The sequence below is a fragment of the Nannizzia gypsea genome, genomic scaffold (assembly GCF_000150975.2).
Source record: "Nannizzia gypsea CBS 118893 supercont1.4 genomic scaffold, whole genome shotgun sequence".
NCBI lineage: Eukaryota > Fungi > Ascomycota > Eurotiomycetes > Onygenales > Arthrodermataceae > Nannizzia > Nannizzia gypsea.
This window is the reverse complement of record NW_003345198.1, coordinates 1,945,956-1,968,661: the sequence shown is the minus strand read 5'-3', so window position 1 is coordinate 1,968,661 and position 22,706 is coordinate 1,945,956. Positions and strand designations below refer to the sequence as shown.

The 22,706-nt window shown below is 48.6% G+C and overlaps 8 protein-coding genes across 8 annotated transcripts; 3 read left to right on the top strand and 5 right to left on the bottom strand.

Annotated features, from left to right (window-relative positions):
• Positions 1-547: 547 nt before the first annotated feature.
• On the top strand, positions 548-3,815 carry MGYG_05418 (importin subunit beta-5; the record flags this gene model as incomplete). Its single annotated transcript, XM_003172786.1, has 3 exons — positions 548-1,360; positions 1,422-1,948; positions 2,024-3,815. 3 exons carry the CDS (start codon positions 548-550, stop codon positions 3,813-3,815), a joined length of 3,132 nt encoding a protein of 1,043 aa, XP_003172834.1.
• Positions 3,816-4,076: 261 nt separating this feature from the next.
• Positions 4,077-9,583, bottom strand: MGYG_05417 (ankyrin repeat protein; the record flags this gene model as incomplete). The annotated part of the gene is made up of 6 exons (XM_003172785.1): positions 4,077-5,050; positions 5,124-6,109; positions 6,190-7,927; positions 7,990-8,308; positions 8,361-8,606; positions 8,663-9,583. The coding sequence occupies 6 exons, from the start codon at positions 9,581-9,583 to the stop codon at positions 4,077-4,079; spliced, it is 5,184 nt and encodes a 1,727-aa protein (XP_003172833.1).
• Positions 9,584-10,367: 784 nt separating this feature from the next.
• On the bottom strand, positions 10,368-11,601 carry MGYG_05416 (hypothetical protein; the record flags this gene model as incomplete). The annotated part of the gene is made up of 4 exons (XM_003172784.1): positions 10,368-11,090; positions 11,164-11,226; positions 11,311-11,361; positions 11,455-11,601. 4 exons carry the CDS (start codon positions 11,599-11,601, stop codon positions 10,368-10,370), a joined length of 984 nt encoding a protein of 327 aa, XP_003172832.1.
• Positions 11,602-12,195: 594 nt separating this feature from the next.
• Positions 12,196-13,236, bottom strand: MGYG_05415 (hypothetical protein; the record flags this gene model as incomplete). The annotated part of the gene is made up of 4 exons (XM_003172783.1): positions 12,196-12,765; positions 12,849-12,881; positions 12,942-12,995; positions 13,084-13,236. The coding sequence occupies 4 exons, from the start codon at positions 13,234-13,236 to the stop codon at positions 12,196-12,198; spliced, it is 810 nt and encodes a 269-aa protein (XP_003172831.1).
• Positions 13,237-14,483: 1,247 nt separating this feature from the next.
• Positions 14,484-14,717, bottom strand: MGYG_09084 (hypothetical protein; the record flags this gene model as incomplete). The annotated part of the gene is made up of 1 exon (XM_003172782.1): positions 14,484-14,717. Exon 1 carries the CDS (start codon positions 14,679-14,681, stop codon positions 14,484-14,486), a length of 198 nt encoding a protein of 65 aa, XP_003172830.1. The 5' UTR covers positions 14,682-14,717.
• Positions 14,718-15,853: 1,136 nt separating this feature from the next.
• Positions 15,854-18,610, top strand: MGYG_05414 (HET-C domain-containing protein HetC; the record flags this gene model as incomplete). The annotated part of the gene is made up of 4 exons (XM_003172781.1): positions 15,854-15,941; positions 16,108-16,255; positions 16,353-16,511; positions 16,573-18,610. The coding sequence occupies 4 exons, from the start codon at positions 15,854-15,856 to the stop codon at positions 18,608-18,610; spliced, it is 2,433 nt and encodes an 810-aa protein (XP_003172829.1).
• Positions 18,611-19,533: 923 nt separating this feature from the next.
• Positions 19,534-20,313, top strand: MGYG_05413 (hypothetical protein; the record flags this gene model as incomplete). Its single annotated transcript, XM_003172780.1, has 3 exons — positions 19,534-19,728; positions 19,812-19,954; positions 20,028-20,313. 3 exons carry the CDS (start codon positions 19,534-19,536, stop codon positions 20,311-20,313), a joined length of 624 nt encoding a protein of 207 aa, XP_003172828.1.
• A 790-nt stretch (positions 20,314-21,103) lies between these two features.
• MGYG_05412 (TRAF-type zinc finger protein) lies at positions 21,104-22,543 on the bottom strand (the record flags this gene model as incomplete). The annotated part of the gene is made up of 2 exons (XM_003172779.1): positions 21,104-21,955; positions 22,028-22,543. 2 exons carry the CDS (start codon positions 22,541-22,543, stop codon positions 21,104-21,106), a joined length of 1,368 nt encoding a protein of 455 aa, XP_003172827.1.
• Positions 22,544-22,706: the final 163 nt, after the last annotated feature.

Below are 22,706 nucleotides of genomic sequence, written 5' to 3'. Positions count from 1 at the left end.
ATATTGGTGACTTGCCTATAGCCAATATTGATATCCACAACTGAGCACGGAGTATCAAGTTAAATAATAAACATCAGGAAATATTTAGTCTATTGCGATGCTTCTACGCAGGATAGCTGTAGAAAAGAGCTTGCCGTCTCCTCCGAGTGCTCCGAGTGTTATGTTTAAAATTGGTAGACCTCGAGGCCGCAGCTGCATGAAATTGAACATCCACCTCAGCCGCCGCAGAAACCCTCTATCTGATCAAATGACACTTCTACATGTTCACAGTATCCCCTTCTCCCCTCTACTACCAGATAATACTCTCTTTATCATGAGTTGTACATTCCTTTCTCCTCTGTGGTTCTTTGACAGCCCAGTCACCGCGGCAACTGGTGGCTTAAGTTGCCCAACTTGCCCCGCCAAAAAGGGTAAAAAGTGACTTCAGCCAAAACTTCAATCTCAACGTCGCGACACAAAAACCACATCGCGGCTCGCAAACGTCCCAGGGTCAACGCGACCTTTTCCCTCCCTCAGCTCGCTCGCAAACGGCAGACCGGGCTTCACCATGGATCAAGAGCTCGTCCAGCTTCTCGCCGATACCCAGAACGCCGCGGCAGAGACTCGAAAGAACGCCGAGCTGCGCCTGCAGAGCCTCTACTCAAACGAGAGCTTCCCTCTCTCCCTCGCCTCGATAGCATCGCACAGCTCGGTTCCCGTCCCCCTGCGTCAGTCTGCCCTCGTCGTCCTCCGTACGTTCATCAATGCAGCATGGTCCTCGCAGCTCGACGACTTCAAGGGCCAGGTCCTGGTCAGTGACGCGAACAAGGCACATCTCAGGCGCGTGCTGCTTGACCTAGCTACGTCTCCGGAGCAGGATGACCGCAAGGTCAAGACATCAGCCAGCTTGGTCGTCAGCCGCATCGCCAGTGCTGATTTCCCAGAGGACTGGCCTGAGATCCTGCCCACCCTGCTGCAGATCATTCCCAACTGCACAGATGTACAGCTTCACGGTTCCCTGAAGGTTCTGTCTGACCTCGTGGAGACTGGATTTAGTGAAGAGCAGTTCTTCAAGGTGGCCAGAGAGCTCGTGTCGACCGTGTTCAACGTTGCGACTAACACCTCGCGCAAGCCGGTGTTGCGGGCACTCGCAGTGTCCACTTTCAGAGCCTGTCTTGATACTTTGGAGATGGTCATTGAGCAGCATAAGCTAGAGGTTAAACAGTTCATGGACGAGGCCTTGAACGGATGGCTCCCGTTCTTCATTGCTACCATCAAGGAACCGCTCCCTCCTATGCCCTCGGAGGAGGAGGAAGCCACAGACGCTCCTGGTCCACAGCAATGGCGTGGTATCATCGCCCTGAAATCACAGGTTGTCAAGGTACGTCTTACAAATAGAAAACAATCTATCCACTGGAATGCTGCTAATACCCAGAATTTAGACCATCATGAAAGTTCGAACCGTGTTGCCTTCGCTCCTGACAACCCAGAGTACCACGCTCTTCCATACTATTTGGACCGAGTTGACTACCATTCAAGGCGCATACCAACAACTCTACATCGATGATGAGCGGCAGGGTCGTCTCGAAGACGCAGATAACCTCCCATACACTCTTGACTTTTTGGTACTTGAAGAGTTGGACCTTATGCAGGCTTTGCTTCGTGCACCGCCCGTGAGAATTGAGTTGGAGAACCAATTGAAACTTGCTGGAGCTACCGCCTCTTCAAGCTGGCTACCTGAGATGATGAAGTTGGTTATATCCTATGCCCAGATCACCACTGAAGAGGAAGGCTTGTGGGATATCGATGTCAACCTTTACCTTTCTGAGGAGACATCAGTCACTGCAAACTACACTCCCAGAACTTGCGGTGGTGACCTTGTCATCAGACTAGGAGAGTGGCTCAAGAGTACCGTTGTTGAAACTCTACTTTCATACACCAACGTCCTCTTCTCAGACCCCAGCACTGGGTATGTTTTCCTTTCAATCTTAGTTTCTTCTTCTTTTTTTCTCCTTCTTGGAATTTCGTGACTTACACCATTTAGATGGAAATACCGTGAAGCGGCTTTGTTTATCCTTAACCAATTACTCCGGGACTTGAGTGACGTGGATCAAACAATACCTCCCGCCCTCGCAACCAGCTTTAACGAATTTGTGAAGTTCTGTATCCAGCAGGACGAAGTTTTCCTCAGATCTCGAGGCTACCTGGTTGCAGGTGTTATTGCTCAAACAGCCGGAGAGGGATTCCATGAGTCTGCTGTCCCCTACCTTGAAGCTGCCATCCAGGCTATCCGGAATGATTCTTCAGATGTTGTCAAAGTCTCTTGCATTCGTGTCCTGCAGGACTTCTTGCCTTCCCTACCCCAAGCTACGGCAGCACCTTTCCAAGTGCCAGTGCTGTCCATACTTGCGGAGTACATCTCTAGCCATGATCTACGTGATATCTCTGAAGGAGACGATCTCAAATTCACCCTCGCGGACACCCTACGTGACACCATCATGGTCGACGCTAACACCGTTCTAACCTCTACTGCACTTGATGTTCTTTTCAACATTGCTAGTGCTGGTGCAGGAAACTTCCAACTGGCCATGATTGTGACAGAAACCTTTGAGCAGATCGTTGATCACATTGCCGGGCAGGGAGCAGAGGCATACATTAGCCTCTGCGAGAAAGTACTTCCTCCCTTGACTGGTGCTCTGGATGTCGGGGGCCTGACTAAGGAGAGCTCGTTAACAAACCTGGCAACTGATCTATTGCGAGCTCTTGCTGAGAATGGCCTAAAGCCACTCCCACAGGGGCTGATTGCAACCGTATTACCGAAATTGAACAGACTACTTCTTGAATCTGGCGACAGTGAGCTGCTTCCATCTGCAACCCTGGCTGTCAAGCATATGCTTGAGCGCGACCCAGACCAGTTCTTCGCCTGGCAAGATCCCCAGACGGGCAAAGGTGCTGTTGAGACGGTTCTGATTATCATCGACCGTCTCCTGGGTACGGCTGTGGATGATAACGCCGCGTCTGAGGTCGGCGAGCTTGCAGCCGAGTTGGTTGAGAAGGCGGGCGCTGAGAAATTGGGTCCATATCTACCTCAGCTTCTACGTGCGGTTGCCCAGAGACTTGCCACCGCTGAAAAGGCACAGTTGATTCAGAGTCTCATCCTTGTCTTCGCTCGCCTATCTCTCGTCAACACTAGCGAGGTAATTGACTTCCTCGCTCAACTCGAAATCAACGGCCAATCCGGTCTTCAAGTTGTCTTGTCCAAATGGCTCGAAAACTCCGTCACTTTCGCTGGGTACGATGAAATTAGACAGAATGTCATCGCACTGTCGAAACTCTACCAGCTTGATGATCCCCGCATTGCCGAAATCCAAGTCAAGGGCGAGCTCATCATCCAAGATACCGGTAGAATCAAAACCCGTTCTCAATCTCGCAAGAACCCAGATCGATACACTGTCATCCCGGCACCTCTGAAAATCATTAAAGTTCTTGTTGAGGAGTTGTCTTCTGCCTCAGGCGCACGAGATATTCGAGGAGCTGCCGGTTTGTCAGGAGGCCAGCTGGAAGAACTCGAGAGTGACGACGAGAACGATGACTGGGAAGATCTCCCATCCAATAACGACTTCCTAGACTTGGGTCTCGGTATCACGAAGCAAGAGTTGATGGGCTTTGGTGCCGAAGACGACGACGGAGCCCTGGCCATGAGACAGAGAGATGATGAGACGCAGGCGTTTTTAACCCAATTCTTCACTGAGACTGCTTCCACTCCTAAATTCCAGCAGATATTCTCTGCTCTTACTCCACCTGAACAAGCTAGCCTGCAGAGCCTGTCTTCTTGATTTACAGGCTGCCCATGAACCTCCCTACGCCTAATTTCTACGATGCAATACATGACTTAATGAAAATGTCCCATAAGAAGATTCCAAGCCAGCAATGCAAGATGAGATTACCCTTTTATTCAATTTTATGGCAATAAGCTGCCAATACCAATAGTAGACTCGTAGAGCATTAATCAAATTGTGAACAAAAAGAATAAACAAATAGCATTTATATACCCGAGACTATTGGCTTGGCTGGATAGCCGGCCATCAAACATCCCGCTAGTACTCCGACTGCCACTTTGAAACCTCGTCCACTGTATCGAGACTTTCATCATCCTCTGAATTTCTACGCCTTGGTCTCCCTCTTCTCTCCAGACGATATGCAACCTCGTTAGCGTCAAGGAGACTTACAAGCTTTCTCTTCTTTTGGTTCAGTTGGCCCCAGACTTCAAGACATAATTCATAAAGAGAGGAATGGCTGCCCTTTTCTTCCTCGGTCTCGGAAACGAATGATTCAGGGGATTTGCCAAAAATGGCTGGGGAGTAATCTGGTCTTCGCCAACTGGGCATTGATATAGTTTCTGGTACCGTTGGGGGTGTGGTAGTGACATTGGTAGTCCACGCATCTCTCACAAGGTCCATAGGGGTAGTTCCTGTTGAGTTCTCTATGTTAAGAAGCTTGGGGTTGCGTTCCAAAATCAGCCTAGCAAGACTCGTATTTTGACGTCGCACGACATTGTGGAGAGGTGTATTTCCAGACCCATCAAGAAGTTCGAGGTGAGCCTGGCCCGTTGGTTCAGCAAAGTCAAGAAGCAACTTCGTTACTTTGGCGGGTATGGCAGCAAGCCATGAGTGGTGTGAATATAAATAATGTATCCAAGAAGCGAAAGGTGTAAGTGCTCCAGGACCATCAGAGGAGCGGCAGGTAAGGAGTGAAGAGACAAATGAAGGATCGATCAAGTCAAGAAGTTCCTTGAGATTTGTGTCCAGGGAGCCGCATCCACTATTCGGTTGCACTAGCATATGGAGAACATTATTCCCCAAAGCATCGCGAGCTTCCAGATTGGCACCAGCCTCGATAAGGACCTTAGCAAAACGCAGTCTGCGTTTAGAAAAGGCAAGGAGTAAAGGTGTATATCCATTGGACGATTTCCTTTCTAGGCAGCCTGGAATATTATTTATAATGTATTTAACCAATTTCACAGTTTCATCTGTTTCTCTGCCCAAAACAGCACAATGAAGGAGGAGATGGTCTGAAGCAAAAAGAGAGAATTATTTCGTCAGCCCCGAATCATTATCAGTTATAGCAAAGGTGGAAGAACTTACTCCTTGAGCTTAGCCATTTTTCAATGAATCCTTCTACCCCGCCGGGTAGTCGTGCAAGTTTCTTCAGCCGCTTATCTTGCTTGTTGGCATTTGCAAACTCCAGGTAGTGTCTCTTTGGGGCAGTGCCGAGGAACCATTCTACACTGGTTAGACTCCCGACGAGAGCAGCCCGGAGCAGCGGTATGTCTGATTCGTCAGTTATGCGCGAGGGGACGTCCTGGCCTGCAGCTGCAGCCCAATCCGCACGCTTCATTCCATGAATCGATAGGCCTTGATAATATAGCGGCTGTTGCTTGATAGTGATTCCGCTTTCTTCCACAAACTTATCCAGTGGTAGGTGAGCTCCCGTTCGGCTAATTATCTCGGCAATGCATCGTGGCTGCCCATACTCCAAGGCATTGTTGAAATCTGTGCTAGAGAGCAAATTATAAGGGACATCAAGAGTGCCACTAACAATTTCAGATTGTCCAAGGTCCAGGAGGAACCGCAGCAATTCAATATTGTCCTTCTCTATAGCGAAGCTGAAAAGGTCTGTATGGGATGTAGAATGCTCAGCGGCGTTAGGATCCGCAATAAGGCTGGCTCGACAACGTTCTTGAATGGTGTCAAGCGGTGAAACAGTGCTTTTTGCCTCTGTCACAACTTCGCCAATGTTGTCGATAGTCAGTTCATCGCGAACATCCTCTCCAGTGATCTGAAGTCCGCCATCTTCCTGTGATCCTTCAGCGTCAGATTCCTCCTCATCATCAGATTGCATATGGTAAATCTGTCGGGTAGCAGCCTTCGGCTTGTATTGCGCTCGAACGATTTGGAGAATTGTCTTCGCAGCATCAAAATGGCCCCTGAGAACGGCTAACGAGAATGGAGAAGCCCCCATGCGTTCCGTCACAGAGATAACAAGAGGAGACATTTGTTTATCAGGACCCCACATGTCAAGTGTAAGGGACTTGATTGTCTCTATGTCTCCAGACCATGCTGCTTCGAATCTATGAGAGTAATAGTTAGCATTTATAGAAGGTTATGTCAAAGAGATATAGTTCCTCTCTTGGTCAGCGTTAAACCTTACAGTTTTATATAACCCTCCTTTCTCCCACCAGTGTGATCAACAACATTGAAATTGAACTCGATCTTGAACTCCTGAGTTTTTATAGGCGAATAGTCCACCTCTCGTTCTATGTCGGGAAATTTGGCGTCAGGGTATAGCTCGCGGAAGGTTTTAGCTCCTTTCGCGACCAGAGCTGAGTAAAGAGTTTGGTAATCATGAAGGAGGGTGGTGATCGCATTCCTTTTTTCCTCCAAGCCTTTGCGGTCCCCGGCTTTTTTCATCACCTCCTCATATTCTTCCTGCCGCCTCTTGAAAGAGGCCTTCTCTCGCTCAAGACGCTCTCTAGCAAAGCACATCTGATAGCTTCCCTCAGGATATTCAGCCAGGTATACTTCATCACTCTCCAATGGAGTAGGTGGCACATTGTTGGAAGTTTCCTTATAGTCCTGTAGGAGGCAAATTTTGGCATCAACAACGTCCAATAACGACTCACCAGGGTTCCGAGATCGATCCCCTGCAAGCATAGTATATCCGAAAGTTGTTAGTGTGTTTGGATCCGCTCCATGTTGAACAAGTTTCAGGGCGACCAAGGGCTGATCCGTCAGAACAGCGGCCAGAACTGGCTGCGTAATATTTTCTTGGAAAGTTTTGAGGTTATCTGCGGCATCCCGAGTCTTCAGCCACTCATTTTGACGTATGGCATTTTCAATGTACTTGCTGAAGCTGATATCTGAATGAGCTCCTAGGCTAAGGAGCTTCTCAAGAATGCCGGCCTCTTTTGCGTTCACAGCAACACTTAAAGCAGATACAGCAGATGATGAATAATAGGTACCATCCACAGCTAGATGATTAATTGCTCTTTTGACAGCGGACGGATCATGCTTTGTAAGGGCGTCAAAGAGCTCTGAATAAGAGGAGGCAGCAAAGTAGTGTAATGGGGTTCGCCCGGTCAAGTCGGCTTGTGCTGGAGTGGTACCTAGCTTCAAGAGTGTCTCGGTCATGACGACAGCCTGGTCCGGGGATAGTTTAAGAGGTAAAGTTAAGGGGAGAATCGCCTTTGGGCCCTCATAGTTGACTTTTGGAAGCTTTATTGGAAGCAACACATCTGCTCCAAAGGAAGAAACGAGCTCTTTCACGACGTCGGCATGGCCATGGACGATGGCCAGATGTAAGGGAGTAGCCTGACAGTCCCAGGCAACGGCGTTGATATCTATAATATCAGGCTCGGATTCTTCGTCGGCATCGGGAATAACATCATCCTTGTCCATTTTGTCATCTTCCTTTTTAACATCAACAAAGGACCCGGTTATCACTGACATTTTGTCATCGTCGGAGTTCTCAGGGTCTTCGTTAACAATCACCATATTGTCCGGGTCTGTCATCTCGATATCATTAGCTTCGGCCTTGGTATTTTTCTTTGCCGCACGCTGCTGGTCTTTTTTCTCTTCTTCTAATGCTTCATTCTCTTCACTCTTGTGCAGCAGAATTCGAATAATGTCAACACTACCGCGTGACGCTGCTAGATGCAAAGCCATGCGCCCGTCTGCAAGGCGTGCAACCAGCCTTGCCCCATGCTCAACAAGACACTGTACGACCTCCGGAGTAGATATCATGGTTGCCAAATGTAGGGCTGTTCTTCCAGTGTGATCACGACGGTTTGGATCCGCCTCCTCCATCGAAAGCCATTCACGTACGACGTCAATGTCATCATCAGCAATAGCCTGGAATAGGCTAGCGGTATTACCAATGTAAGCCATTTCTTATACCAATTGTTAGTCAGTTCAAGTAATAAGCCGTGTTAAAAATGTGTAGAGTACATACCAGTCCAGTCTGTTTCGGTAATCGGGTTGAAGCTTCCAATTGCCTGCCGGCCTGGGTCATCTTTGATAAAGGATACTTCACCCGATATGTAGTTCTTACTCTCCTTTTCCCATACTTCCTCCTCCTCAGGGGTCGTGGGTTTGGGACATGAACCACAACAATCATGGATAATATCCTCGACATCGCCAAAGAACACTGGATGACGATGTAGTGCAACCTCTCGTTCTTGGTTATTCCATTCGGCGTTTAGAAGTAAGTCATGGGTATACAGGAGTTTTTCGATCTTCCTTGCGTGGAAACGTTCCCCGTATGGAATAGTCTATGTCAAGGTCAGTATTATATGAATATTTAGGAAAATAGGCAAGCCTTACAATGGTATGGTAATCAGAGATTTCTTCCGCTTCCACCCATTCCGCAACTTCATCCTCCCAGTCATTTTTGATATTACCTCTTAATTTTCCTATATGACGACGGTAGTTGTTATTGGAAGGAGGGCGGCCCCGTTCTTCACGTCTTTGTTCAGTGTATTCATCTCGATCGCGTGATTTTGGCAACTGCTCTAAAACAAGCAGCCGAGCCAGGCCAGTTGTCCTCTTAAAGCTCCGTTCAAATATCGTCTGCCATTCAGAATTAGTCTAGTTCGTGATACTAACGACGACTCAAAGGCACTCACAGGGTCAATGCGGGACCTGTCTAATTGAGGCCAAAACACTTCAAATCCACGATGTGAGTACTTGGACAGACGGTTTTCGTAAGATGGTGATCGTCTCGTTAGATCGATCTGGTTAGTCTGCGTGATCAGAGCAGCAATTGCTCGAGGAGCAGCGTAAACATTCTTGCCATTGTATGCCACGCAAGAGCAGTCAACATCAAAACCGGTGACGACTTCTGCGAGGGATTTGTATATGCGTAAAACCACCTGGACATGGCGAGTGGGGTACTGAGAGACGATGGTAATTGTGTTTTTCGTCCTGATGGAAGTCGTCTCGTATAAGATGGAGTCTCTGATTTTTTGCTCAATCTGCTTGATCTTCTCGATTGTCTGCTCCTCGTTGAGCCCGTAGATAAACAGGTCGACATCAGATGCAGGTGCAAATTTTTCGTGATAGAAATGACGAAGCTGTCGTTTGGACTCCTTATACTCCTCTGGTACGGGGAGGAGTGCCGTGACCACGGAACTTCCTGCAGCAATGACATTGCTCCAGTCGAGATCACTCAGAGAGCTCTCAGAGAAGAGGTTGAAGTTTGTCTGGAATTCCTTGAACGAAGTAACGACGGCTGGGGAGCCATTTGGCCTCCTATCCTCGTCCTCTAGGGGTAGGAGATACTTGTCACTAACTTCTTGCGGCTCTGAGTCCAAATCACGGGCCTGAACACGGAGATCAGCGGCACCGTCGGCACCATATAGAGGGACGACATTGATATGGTTGTTAGTCAAGATAGGATGGGACGGCTCCTGGGCGAAAACTTGACGTAGAGCTGAGTCGTACTCATTGTACGGTTTGAGTAGCTCATTGATGGGGACATTGGGGTTTGCTTTGATGTAGTTCAGGAAGTCAGAGTGTTTTGCTGGTAGCTGGGGAAGGGAAGACATGGCCAGTTAATTGGCTGTATCTAGTTCCGGTCTAGCAGGGATGAATGAAGTTGCTAGATATATGAAGTTGAAGAGGCTCTCGGGGGAACAATTGCCAATTGTCAAGGGGACTTGGTAACTAGCCAGATGGGATAAATTGTCTGATAGACCTCAACTAACCAGCGGTCCTCTGGCTGTCTTATATAGCCATCCCCCTGCGGCCAACAGTGATGGTCCTTACTCTCTGTTTGAAGCATCCCAAGCATCCCAAGCATCTCCATCTTCTTAGATCAAGGCAGCAACCAGCCTAAAACACGTGATGTGGCCTTGATCCATGGCGAATCCGCTGTCGTTGCCTTGGGCTAACACATCAGGACGTATCAGGAGCAAGCGAAGGATGGAGGAGACGGGACGGCAGCCTGGACGAGGGCCCAATTTTGCGTGGTTGCTCGAGGTGTTGATAGGGTGTGGAGATGCGAGTTGAGCCTCAGCTCGCCTAACCTTTCCACCCAGCCGGAGTTTATATTGTTAGAATACGGATCAAGCGGGAATTGAGTCGAGGTCATCGAGGAGAAGAGCGCCGAAACTCCGTGGTTCCAATCAATTCAAAAATAGGGCGGCAGTGTGTGTGATAACACTGAGTATTATATATATATATATACAACTAATTGGCTCCAGGAGGCTGATGCCTGGGTGGTCATCCCAACAACTTGCTTGCTGAAAGAATCTAAACCAAATATACTCCGGAAACCAAGAGAAGTAGGAAAAAGTACGAAAACACGAAATGGTCAAGTAGAGTTCAATGTCAAATCCCCATCGCTGGGGATTTTTGTGTGGTGACGGCATCATCTCCGTGATGCCCATTTGGAGCTGTTGGAGCTGACGTCTCCATAAGCTTGTCGATAACTTGCTGGACTGTATTCACTGCCGGGCCCATGCCGGCCTCGTCCCATTGCCGAAGAGTAAACGTGTCGCGGACCTTTGATTTGATGGTCTCCCAGGAGGATTTGACCTTGGCTTTGGACTCCTCGTCCATTCCTGTAAGCTCGACCTCAAGCCCTTCATACTTTATATCCTTTCGGTCTTCCGTTTCTTGATCAGACTTTTTGGGGTCCGTTTTCGACCGCTCAGTAAGCTCTCGAAGTTCGGCTTCTACCTCTTTCAATCGGCGTTCCAGTTCGGCGTTCTGGCGTAGCGCGTTTTCAGCTCGTTTGGTCTCTGAGAGACAGGCCTTCGCCCGCTGATGTATCTTGACAAAATCTTCCGCGGTTACCAAATCGAGAAGCTTAACCAGTCCATCATCTTCGGCCATAGCATCATCTTCGTAGCCTAAACGGACCGGTCTACGGCGAGTCCTGGCAGGGAGGGTTCGTCGTCTCTTCGAGCTTGGTTCATCCCCTGGTTTGTCCGTGTAATCGCGTCGATGGCGAAGTGAACGGCCAGCTTCATACGAGGCGTGGCTCGCCGTGTCGTCTTCGCTCTCGGTGAATGGAGAAATGGTCTCACGATCTTGGAAGGACAACGATGCCTTTGCGCATTCACAGTTGTCAGTTCCGAGTCCAACTGACTCTCAGAGATATTCAGTCACAATTCACACTAACCGCGGCAGCTGCAGCATCCCTAGCAGACGCGGCCTTTTTCTGCTCAATTCTCGCTCTCAGTACCTATTTTTGGGCAAAGTTAGACCAATATGGACCCTATGCGTTTTGATCAAAGCGATCGGGACAGAAGAAAATCCGGTCACTAACGGTCGAATGCCTCCAAAGTAGAGCTGCTGTGGTGCGATGAGGGAAGAATTTCTACAGCATCGAGAGAAAGGCGATATTAGTTAGTATTAGCTGGACGATACACCCGGACAGCTAACCTTGCGCAGCTGGGTAGGGGGTATGAACCCTTTGAAACTCTTCCCACGACATATCCGGATTCTCAATCCTGAGATTTACAAATCTCGCATCCTCCTGCTCGCCCCATCGCTCTCCGCGCTGCTTCTTCCCGCTGGCGCTCGCGGTTGCAGGCTGCTGTGGCGCCGGAGAGTCCATCTTCCGTTGTCTCTGTGCTCCGTAATGATGTAGGTCTTCAATCCGCCGTGCAGCAGCCGCGCAGGTACGTCGAAGGAGCTTGGGATATGACAAGGGGGAGCTGCCCGGTACGCGAGAACACGAGACGAAAGCACTCGAGCCGACTATGTGATTTATTGTGACTGTGTTGTTGTTATGTGCAGCTCGTTCGTTGTTTTTTCTTTTCTTTTCGATGTTTTTTTTTCTTTTTCTCTTTCTTTTTTTTTTTTACTTTTTGGTCGTCTGTCACATGATCAACACTTTTCACAGGGGGCGAAGATGAACAGATTTCAAATTTAAAAAGGGGGGAGGGAGGGCAGGGCGTGGGGAGTTTGAATATATATATGTTCGATTCTGCAGCCAGACGGGCGTAGAAGCAGTGCATCGAGAGATTTTGGTACAGCCTGGACAAATGACAAATTCTTGAGGCGTTGAGTCGGCGACGCCGAATTTGATTGGGATTTGGTCGAACCGAATTGCGATTTGACCAAGCAATTTGGTCGATTAAGATAAAACGCTCCGCGCGAAGAAATATGAAGAAAACTAGTTACATACAGATTATGGTATCAATATAGATTAAGAATGTGTCGAGGATGCAGGCTTGCTGATTGCTGATTGCTCGATGAGCCGGTCGATGGAGGTCTCCAGCGAGGTCGTTTTGGGCCCCATTCCGCCTCTGTCCCATTGCTCGACAAACATGACATCGCGGATGGCCTCGCGGACTTCTTCCCAGGCGGCCCTGATTTCTTTGGCGGTCTCTTCCACGTCCCGTAGCTTCTTCTCGGCCTGCAATCGCTCTGCGCTGCTTGATGGTCCTGACCCGCCGTTGACGCTAGCAAACCCTCCGCCACCCCGAGGTTTTCGGGCCTGTCTATTACTACTCGACTTGTCGCCGTTTCTGTGGCCTGTGTCGGAAAAGTCGCTGTCGCTGTCCTCAGGCCTCAGCCTGCTGTGATTTCTTATTGGGAGAGTCGCATGGTTTTGATCTCGTAGCCTTGATTCACTCGCTGAGTGTCTCTCAAAATAGTCTAATCTGGGGCCACTGGGACTGCCCGCCTCAAATGAAATGTGCGTAGCAGCATCATCATCGCTATATATGGAGTTCCCACTGGGTGTAGGAGTATAGTCTCTTGGAGGGAAGACCGTCTTTACGGTTTTTTTGGATATAGCAAATTTTTTAACATTGGTTCATGCAGAAATTTGGAGGCAAGTGAGAGATAGAAACTAACCTCGGGCAGCGTAAAGCCAGCTTTCAACAAATGCTGCATTCATCAAAAATCAGCCATTGGCCATCAAGAAAATGATAAAAGATCGAGACTTACATTATATTTTGACGATATAACTCCCGGACTTGGGGTGTAATGGCTGTAGAATCGCTAAAATTTGATATCAAATCGTCAGTTTCAAATCAATTGGAGAGCGACCGCGCTCAAAAAACGACTGCAGGCAATGAGGGATATTAACCCGATGAAACTCCTTCCATGTCATAGTAGGGTATTGGGTCCTCAGGCGGAAGAGTCTCTCTTCTTCGTTCTTCCATCTCGAATACTTGCCCCTCTTCCCTCGCTTGCGGACGCCCGTGGCCGCCGGCGACGCAGAGCCATGGTCGGCGCTCATGTTTGGTAGAGACGGCGAGGCAGTTGCCGAGCTGGGAGGTGGCATGATAATTGACTTGACCAACACTCGCACGCTGAAAGAAGAGGCGGGTTAAGAAACCAACATGAGACGAAACGCAAGGGGTGTGTGTTGGTTAATTTGGTACTTCGCCGTTTAATAAGGATGGTTCCGGTGAACAGGCTTTGTTTCAAAACGGGCTAACCAACTTCTTTGGTTGACTAGTGAATTTATCTCTGCCGACGCGTTAAATTATTTAATAACCGCCAATTCAACGCTGGATACGCCTGGGACGGTAATACAGCGCTATCTTGATGCTTATCGCCCTTCGCAGGATTCCTGGCTAACCTGGGTTCGCGTGCATATAACACCAATGTTGAATAATCAAATTGGTTGGCTATTTGGTTAGTTTGTTACGCGAGCCAATCAGTGGATCGGCGGCGATGGCTCCTTTTCCACCCCTTGGGACGATCATAGGAGATTTGAGAAGTCTCCAGAAGTGCCAATTGCTGTTTGGAATTTTTGGTAGATACATGGACTATTTGGCCTAACGGTGGCAGTAGCTATTTACCTGTTATTTGGTCATTCCACGCAGAGAGCGAAGGCGACATTGGCAATTGAGAACGTGCCGATTTTCATTCGTCTTCCGTGGTTTTATGCCGCCATCGGGGGTGTCTCACCTGATTAAAAAACTAACACTTAACTAGGTGCTAACTAGTGGGTATGGAGTGTCGCTATATTCCCTGGATATTATACCATTATCCCACCCAATTAAGCATGCTCTACCAATAACACCCTCTTCAGGTCTATATGTTGGAAATAACCACAAAGCTCCCTTTAAACAGCGAAGGTAGCCAAATTGGACCTTTTACGCAGCTTTAGTGCGCTCGTAATTAGTATTCTGGATGAATAAGGTAAAAGGGTAAGATAGTAGTTGACCAGGCCACCTAACTAACCACACTCTACGTAAAGAGTGATAGCGAATGCAAAACAAGGGATGAAGACGGTAATATTGACCAAATACCCATTGGTTCTCTAGGATTCTTTTCATTCCCAGATAACCCTAATAACCGATCCTTTGGAACCCGTTTGCGAGAGGAGGCCCTGCCCTCTGCTGTTTCGAGTACGGGGAACATTGATCATGGAGGTGTGAGCCACCCTTATTTAGACCTTGCCGCAGATGCAAGTGCAATATAATTTTAACTCGTTTCCGTTGGGTATAAAGGAGAGGAAATATGTCACCCATAATCTCAATTTAACACGGCAATAGCCGAACTTGCGGCCAATATCGACGCACTATGTAAGATCAAAGAGCAAGAGGTAAACTTAGGTGACGGTGGCATGCAATCTTGCCCAAGGGAACAGCCAAACCCGCGCTTCTCCAGGCTCTCAGCTAGGACAACAGGAGCGTTATCGGCTGGTGGAGCGGCGATGGCGGCACTTCCCATAAGAGAGATGACGAAGATGGTCGAAAGCTTGGTGAACTATATTTTGATTGTCTTTAAGCGGGGTTTTAGAGCTGAAGGTTTGAAGTGAAGGGTTGTAACGATGATTTGTTGTGTAGGATGATTGCGATTATTTGGCTGCGGAATGGAAGATGAAGGTAGGAGTATTTCTGTTGCCGAGGCTTCACTTTAGACCTGGTATCTATGCCTCCAGCTCTTCAGCTTCATCGGATATAACCAGATTGGCCTCAACAGCTTCGCCGGCTCGGAACGAAGCGAATTTACTTACCCTTTCAGGAAAAATATCTGAAGGCCATGATTTGAAGAAATCCAGACGGCTGGATAACGAAGAAATCTTACTGGTGTCTCCAGAATTGCGCGTGTATACCCTCATATCGGCAATTTCATACTCTTTTTATCCAAAATGTGAGATTCATCCGTATATTAGTTGCAAAACATAATGTGTTCTGCTTAGCTCTTCGAATACTCATAGAGAAGGCCCCGAAAGCATGATATTCGATGCTAAATCAAATAGATATCTTGCATCGGAACCGAGATGATCAGCATGAGATTGCGGGTATCGTACGGAGGAAATTCCTCCCCATACCAACATCGGTCTGCAGGCCTGCCAACTGCACCAAGAAAAGCCCGCGATCGTGGATACATTGCTTCTTATTCGGCTTTAGTAGTTACTGGCTTGATTATCGCGTTAATGACGCCTCAAAGGCACTTGATTCTAGACCGTAAGAAAGACTTTTGCTTGTCTTCAAGAAACAACGTCCTGAACTGTGAATCTGCTGGACTGGCTGAAATTGTCGATGGTTTGAACATAAAAAGAAGAAAATAAAGCAGAGATAAAAATAAACCAATAAGAATAGGCAAATAATCGAATATTAAAATTTCAGCCAATTAGCATCTGCCTCAGCCACTGATTAACGTCAGCTCGCTTTTCGGTGGCGCAGAAGCGGGAAAAAGGTACAGAGTACAGCAAGCACAGCTTCGAGCCTGCATCGAAGTAACTACATAACTCGAGGACATAACACGCCCTACAGCAAAACTTCTGGATAGCGTCAAGAGCTACGGCTGGCAACGAACTTCCTTGTTTATACGGCTTACTTTTCCGATAGTATCTCCTAATAGCAGGCAAAAAACCGTGTTGGAAGGCCGACCTGATGATGGGCTTCAACCCCACCACCACCATTTTGCTTATTGCTGTCTTACTCGTCGTCTTGCCAGCGAGAGTAGAAGCATTTGGAGCTGGAAGTGAGCAATTATCCCTGCCTTGTTACACGAGCAATGGAGGGGGGCTATGAGAAAGCTCGGAGAAGACCCTGGTTCTGTGCCTGGGTGCTCCGGTCTTGTATCAAATCTCTCTATATCAAAACCGATCGAAGCACATTATATTGACGATGATATACACAATAACTAGATATTGCCTCTGTTTCAGCTATCGAGGGCAAGAATTGGCGCCATGGAGATATCGAAGATGTCATCAAGACCCTTGCATTCATCAAGGGTCATAAATGGACGGCCAATATGGTAAAGAGGGTCTATTTCGGTAACTGGCTAAGAGATTAGTGAGTCTCCTTGATATACTCACATCTCAGCTATGAGATGATTTACATGTGCTTTCCTTGTGTTACGATAATATGGCTGACATGGTTACTGGTGTAGCTCGCAAGCTGTCGATGTTGGGACTCTGAAAAATGTCCAGGCAGACAGTGTCCGTATCCTTGTATGGGTTTTGTCCTTTGTGACTTTTGGATACGCCACTGCTGAATTTGAAGTTACATCCGAAAGACTTGGAGTGTATCGGCCAGAGGAGCACATTGAGTACGTGAGATTGATTACAACATGATCCCCTGTTCGGTATTTTGCTAACATTCATTTGTAGTAACCCAAAGGGATATGCGGATGATGCAGACGCACGACAATATGATCCACGTTTACGCGGTCCTGTCCGGCAAGTTGAGCTTGAAATCGACCATGAAACCGGCATGAAAAACTATATTGCCAACGAACGAGGCAACTGGGCTACGAGTGCCGGCTATGTCAAGTACAGCTTCTCCCGCAGTATCCACTTTGCCCGCCAGTACATCAACGGAGGCCACCTGCGCAAGGGTAAAGATGAAGATCTATACGAGGCTCTACGCTGTCTGGGTCAAGGCTTGCATACTCTGGAGGACTTTGGAGCCCATACGAATTATTGCGAGCTGGTTTTGAGAGAGATGGGCATGCTCAATGTCTTCCCTCATACTGGAACGAACACGATGATGAACATCCGAGGAAAACACGTCTTCCCATTGGTAACAGGCACCTTTGGGATGGTAGACTTCCTCCACTCAGTGCTGGGTGAAGCCTCGGACCATGTTACGCAATCTGAAATTAGCGAGCTGGACAATACACTTGAGAACGCAGAGGTGGGCAGTGCCACGACCGGCTCAGTGAACACCCTGACGAGCTTGCTGTCAAAGGTCCCCGGAATGGGTGACCTGATTGCTGAAGCTGAGAAGTTAAAGGCTCAATCTCAAGCTCAGGCCCAGGCCAACAACAGCGCCGGCCACGGCTACGGAGGTGCCTCTCGAGGGTTCGATGGCGGACAGGGACAGGCGTATGGTGCAACAGGAGGATATGATCAGACAACCCGGGCTGCTGGGCCGGGAGGATTGCCCAATATCGACCCTCAGAAGACTATTTCCCAGATATATCCGATTCTTGTCTTCAGAGACAATGTCGTGAGAAGAATCTCTGCCGTCGTATCAAAGATTCCTGGCCTCGAGTCTCTTGTTGAAAAGATTACAGACACGTTGAGCGTGTTCATCTTCTCGCTCCTCTCTCCCTTTATTCGACCAATTATCAAGGTAGCAACATCACAACTGCAGACCGGATCATCGGGGGTCATTAGCACTTCAGAGCAGCATCAGTACGAGCCATGGACGGATCCAAACTGTACTGATCCAACTCACTCCCTACTTTCAAAGGATCACTTCTCCAATATTCTTAACGAGCCAGCCGGACATGTTGCAGCTGCCATCTTGAAATATGTAGTACCTCGAATATTGTATGCATGGCAGCACGTCGATATCCCAGTCGATGATGTTCTCGCGGATTGTATGAAGGTATTCCACCATCCGGCGCTTCGGGATATGAACAACGAGGCTCATCGGACAATGTTTGAGGCTGTACAGAACTGGGCTCGTTCAAGACGCGATGGTGGTGCCGGTCTAGATACAATCCTGAACGCACAAAACGTTAGAGAAGGCAAAAATCACACGGGCGGGAACCCTCATCTGCAAGGAGGAGGCCACGGACATGGCTCTGGACATGGATATGGCAACACGGTCGGTGCCCAGCAGCCAATGCATCAGTCTGGACATGGAGGGGGCCATGCGTATCAGCCGCCATATCACCAGCAGCAACAACAACATCAAAGCTACAACTCGCCTCCCTATGGGCAACAGTCGTATCCTCATCAAGGTGGCGGTGGCAGCTCTCAACATAGCAGTAATCCACTGTCAAACATTCCGGGTCTGTCGGCCCTTGCGGGTCTTACGGGCAGCTCTTCACATCAGGGAGCGGGCCACTCGACTGCAGGGTCAGCATCATCATCTATTCCGTGGGATAAATTGTCTCATCTACCCATCCCAGGTGCCTCCAATATTGGCAAAATAGGGGGATTCTTGTCAGGATCAGGGGGCCGGACCAGGGATCTCGGCGATGAGACTGGAAGGGGTATCGCGCCAGAGGAACATCAAGCGTCACGAAGCACAACGCCGCAGCCAGACATGCCACCCCCCGCTGGCTACGAGCACTATCACCAGCAGAGAGAAGGTAATTCTGTCTATGAGCCACCAAGTGAGGGTGCCCACACATATGACTACTACTATGGTCCAGGCCGCGACAGCGGCTACGGCCACTCACATCAGTACTAGTTAAGAAGCTGAGATGAGACAGCCCCTCGCGAAAAGGAAGCTTGTATATGTATGTACTTAGCTTGATAGCCGACTAACACTTCAAATTTCGTCCGGAACCGGGGCAGCCCGTTGACAGAAGTGGATAGCGGAACATAGACGGAGGAAATAGAACGACAGACCCTGAGGCTGAAAAGGGTTGATGCCCAGAGCAGAGGCCAGCTTCTCGTGTAGCAGCCAAGGTAGTTACCCCAGACAAAACTTCCAATCAAAATATGCACGTTCAATTGAAACACACAAGGCCCTTGACGTTTCGCTGCATGAAAGAAGTAACAAAGCTCAACTTGCATGGCCTGTTCTCGTGGTAACGACAGCGGCATCCCCAACCCGTACCAGGGGCTCCGAATTTCCCTGAGGGATGGCGCTAGCTATCTTCTAGCCAGCTTTTCAAGGGCTAGCTGAATGCTTAACTAGCAAGTGATTTGTTGCGCCCAAGGGTGTGGGGCCGAGGATGGGATCCTTCTGCTCAAATCGTTTCATCGCAAACGGAGTCCTCGTTCTTTCGAATGGGTTTAATATACTTATCACACACTGGATGCTCCTTTTCAAACACAATTCCATATTCAGAGAGCTATGAAACCCTCCGGCGCGTTGCATCGCCTAGCCTAGTCAACCATGTAGCCTGTTACATGTGGGTGCGCATGGCTCGTCCAGCAGTTATGGCTCGAGAAAAGCTTGCCGATGCCCCTGAGATATACTTTACCTCTATTCCACGGTTTACTCCTCTCTTGAAGGATCAGCTATATAAAGAAGCACCTCTGCCCGTTAATCCTGTTGCATTCGCTGCTCCAGAACCGGTATTTGCTTAACTACTTGCTGTCAACGCTGCCGATTACGCTCTCAGAGGTCTATCACTCTATCTAAAACAATCTAGATAATTCACCATGATGCTCAAGTCTGTCCTTCTCGCTGCCCTCGCGCATCTCGGCCTTGCCGCCGCAGCCGCTTCCTCTGTCCCAGCCAGCACCACGCAGTCAGGCAGCCCATCTCCTACGATCCAGATGTTCTTTGCTGGCACAGCACGGCCCACCGAAGGTGGCCCTGTGTCTCTACTTGTAGATGCATCGGTAGTCGAAGTGGTAATGCTCCTCTTCCCTCAAAAGTACTCTGTACAATAGATAGAGTTATACACATGGACACGACTGGCTGACCCGTTTTGTAGAAAGCGCCGTTGACCACCGTTGCTGTCTGCATTAACTACATCTCGCGACATCAGTGCGAAGAGAGCATGCGACAGACCTTTACTCTTGGTGGCACCACACTACTGGAGTATAACGAGATTAACACTGAGGGAAGCGCACCAGGGTATGTTGTGCTCAACTCCACGGGGAGTGATTACAGTGAAATTGATGGTAGCGTGCTAACAACTTGAATCCAGAACCATCCGTGGCGCCTGCACTATTAAGGAAGCGGCTACCTGCAGCGTATCCCTTTCTACGTCGATAGGCAGCTTTAGCACCAACATAGTAGAAACTACCACCTACGCGGCATCAGAAGTCACTTTCGTCCCCGTCACCATCACTGCTGGAGCTGAGAAGTTGTCCTCAGCCACCAACCAGCCCAGCAGCACCGGCAAGCCGAACAGCGGTCCCAAGGCAACTGGCATGCCTAACCTGGCACTTCTCGGTGGTGCTGCTGCTGTCGGTGCTGCGTTGGTTTTGTAAGGGGATGGATGCTTTACCTTGATCTAGGGATCAAGAACTACTACTACCTGTGTGTATATACCTGTTGGCTTGATTGGTGGTGTATATCTACTTTTTAGGACTGGATGGCCATAGTCTACTAATATGCGGAATGACTGGAATATTTATTTGAGCGGCCATTGATTCTTTTAATCCCAACGTCAAAAATACAAACTTTGGCTGCATTGACTAGCCCGCTACTTTATATCTCTGAAGGGAGTGTGTTCGAGTCGGGAGCTTCCCCTGAAATGGCTTCGGCTGAGCCAAGTTAACTCACTCTGGGGCTACAAATGCAAACAGCATGATTACACGACTACATACCCTGCGTATCGATTAACATGTTCATTTAACAATAATGATTTTCCTTTACCAAGCACTTCATCCTGAAAATAACACCGTAAAGACCAAGTAAGAAAATAAGCTATTAAGCTTAAATATCTTTACCCCAGATCAAACCATACTGGGATTAAAATAATGGCTCGGCTCGTCTCGTCGATCTTTGAAGATCACTATTAACATAGAGGGGACAAGAGCACTGTTAATTCAGTACTATGTAATGTAAATAAGATGGTACCTGTAGCACTGTGTGCTGCACATTTGCTATTAAAACATTACGGGAACAGTAATTATAATACAATTATAAGTGTGCGTATGTATGCGCCATTCCCTGTTCTTGGAACCTGCTCTGGTCAACCAGAGACCAAGCTGAAGTGAAGTAAAAGAAAGTCATGAGTGTCCGTCATTCGTTGTTGAAGGGTGAAGGACTTTGCTATCATAGCTTCGTCCCTTCCCAACCACTGTCGCTTGGGCGTCTGCCTCGCTGCGGCTCTGGTCCGGTGGCGGAAGGGATACGAGCTTGTCCAGAGGCTCCATCCATGCCTCCTCCATTGCTACTGCTACCGGGGCGAGTATTCATTGGAGCCCTCTGATTGTGATGTATTCTGGAATTCATGAGTAAATGGACTTGCATCCTGACCGTGTTTAGCCCGGCTGTGAGATGAGCCATATCTTCTCTCACACGGAGGGTATCATTCATCATTGACATGTTTGTACGAGCTTCGAGGTCCGCGACTGTCGAGGTAAGCTGCAAGACTTCTTCTCGCAGGGCTTCGTGGATGGAAAGGAGGTAGGTTGTGGCGTTATTATGGTAAGGCGCCGAAGAACTGATCATAGGGGACGACGCGAGGGCGTCTCTTGATGGAGAGGCACTCCTATTCAGATCAGGGACTGGGAGACTAGCGTTTTCGGGTCCAGGGTTTGATGTCAGCTGTACTCTTGATGGTGGCCGAGAAGTGGACTGTGAAAGTGAAGATCGTAAACTGGCAATGCTATCTTCAAGGAAAGAATTCTGTTGTTTCAGCTGTCGGATAGTTGAATCCATAGTTTCAAGCCTTTCCGCTTGACTCTCGAGGTATGGACCCAATCTGCCTAGTGGGCAGGAGTCCTCGTGGTCCTTGAGTTCGGCTTTGAGCAGTCGAGCCACACATCCATATTTTGAAGCCTTGCAAGGCACAGTAGCCTGCAAACAGCTTTCTTTGTGCTCCTGCTGATTGATCTTATAGTACACTTCCTCGCAATCAGGACATGTCATTTCTATTTGCGGACATAGATCTGTTGTGTGCTCCTGTAAATGGACATTCGTCAATGTTGGTGTTCAGAGCTATCAAACATATTCCGGGAAATCGCAGGCACAAACCTCAAAATCAAGTTCTATCACCGACTCGCCACATTTCCCGCAGTCGACAAGTGTATGCAAGCACCGATCTTCCGAGCCCAGATCTTTCTTGCGGATCTTCTTGTCGCATTGCGCATCGGGACATGGCATCCATCGGTACTCACAGTACTTATCCACATGCACTTGCGCATGGCTACGCTGGATGGTCTCGGTACAACCTTCACCATGATATGGACACCTTACCAATATATCATCACACATGGCGACCACAAGTCGCGGCACGGTCGTGTAAGTGGCATTTGTCGGCGTACGACAGGTAGGACAAAGAAACTCGCTTAGTTGCGTGAACTGGTTCATATCACTCGAGGATTTGATGCAGTCATCCAGACAAGACCTGCAAAAGATGTGATCGCATCGTAGCCGAGTGGGAGTGATGAAGGGGCAATGGCAGACAAGGCACATGAGATTCTTGCTGTATTCAGACACGGCCTCGAGCGCCCGAAGGTCTATTGAGTTGTCGCCGGCGCCAGATGCCATTCTCGTCGTTCTGCGTGGGCTGCAGCTATCCGAAGTGCGAAGGGCGTCTCTGATAAGTATGCAAACCCGAGGGGCAGGCAGTGGGGGGTGGTTGTTGTTTTGCGACAGGCAAGTAGTTTCGGCGTCAGTTCGAGCGGTTGAAGGGATCAGTCCCAGAGGAGCA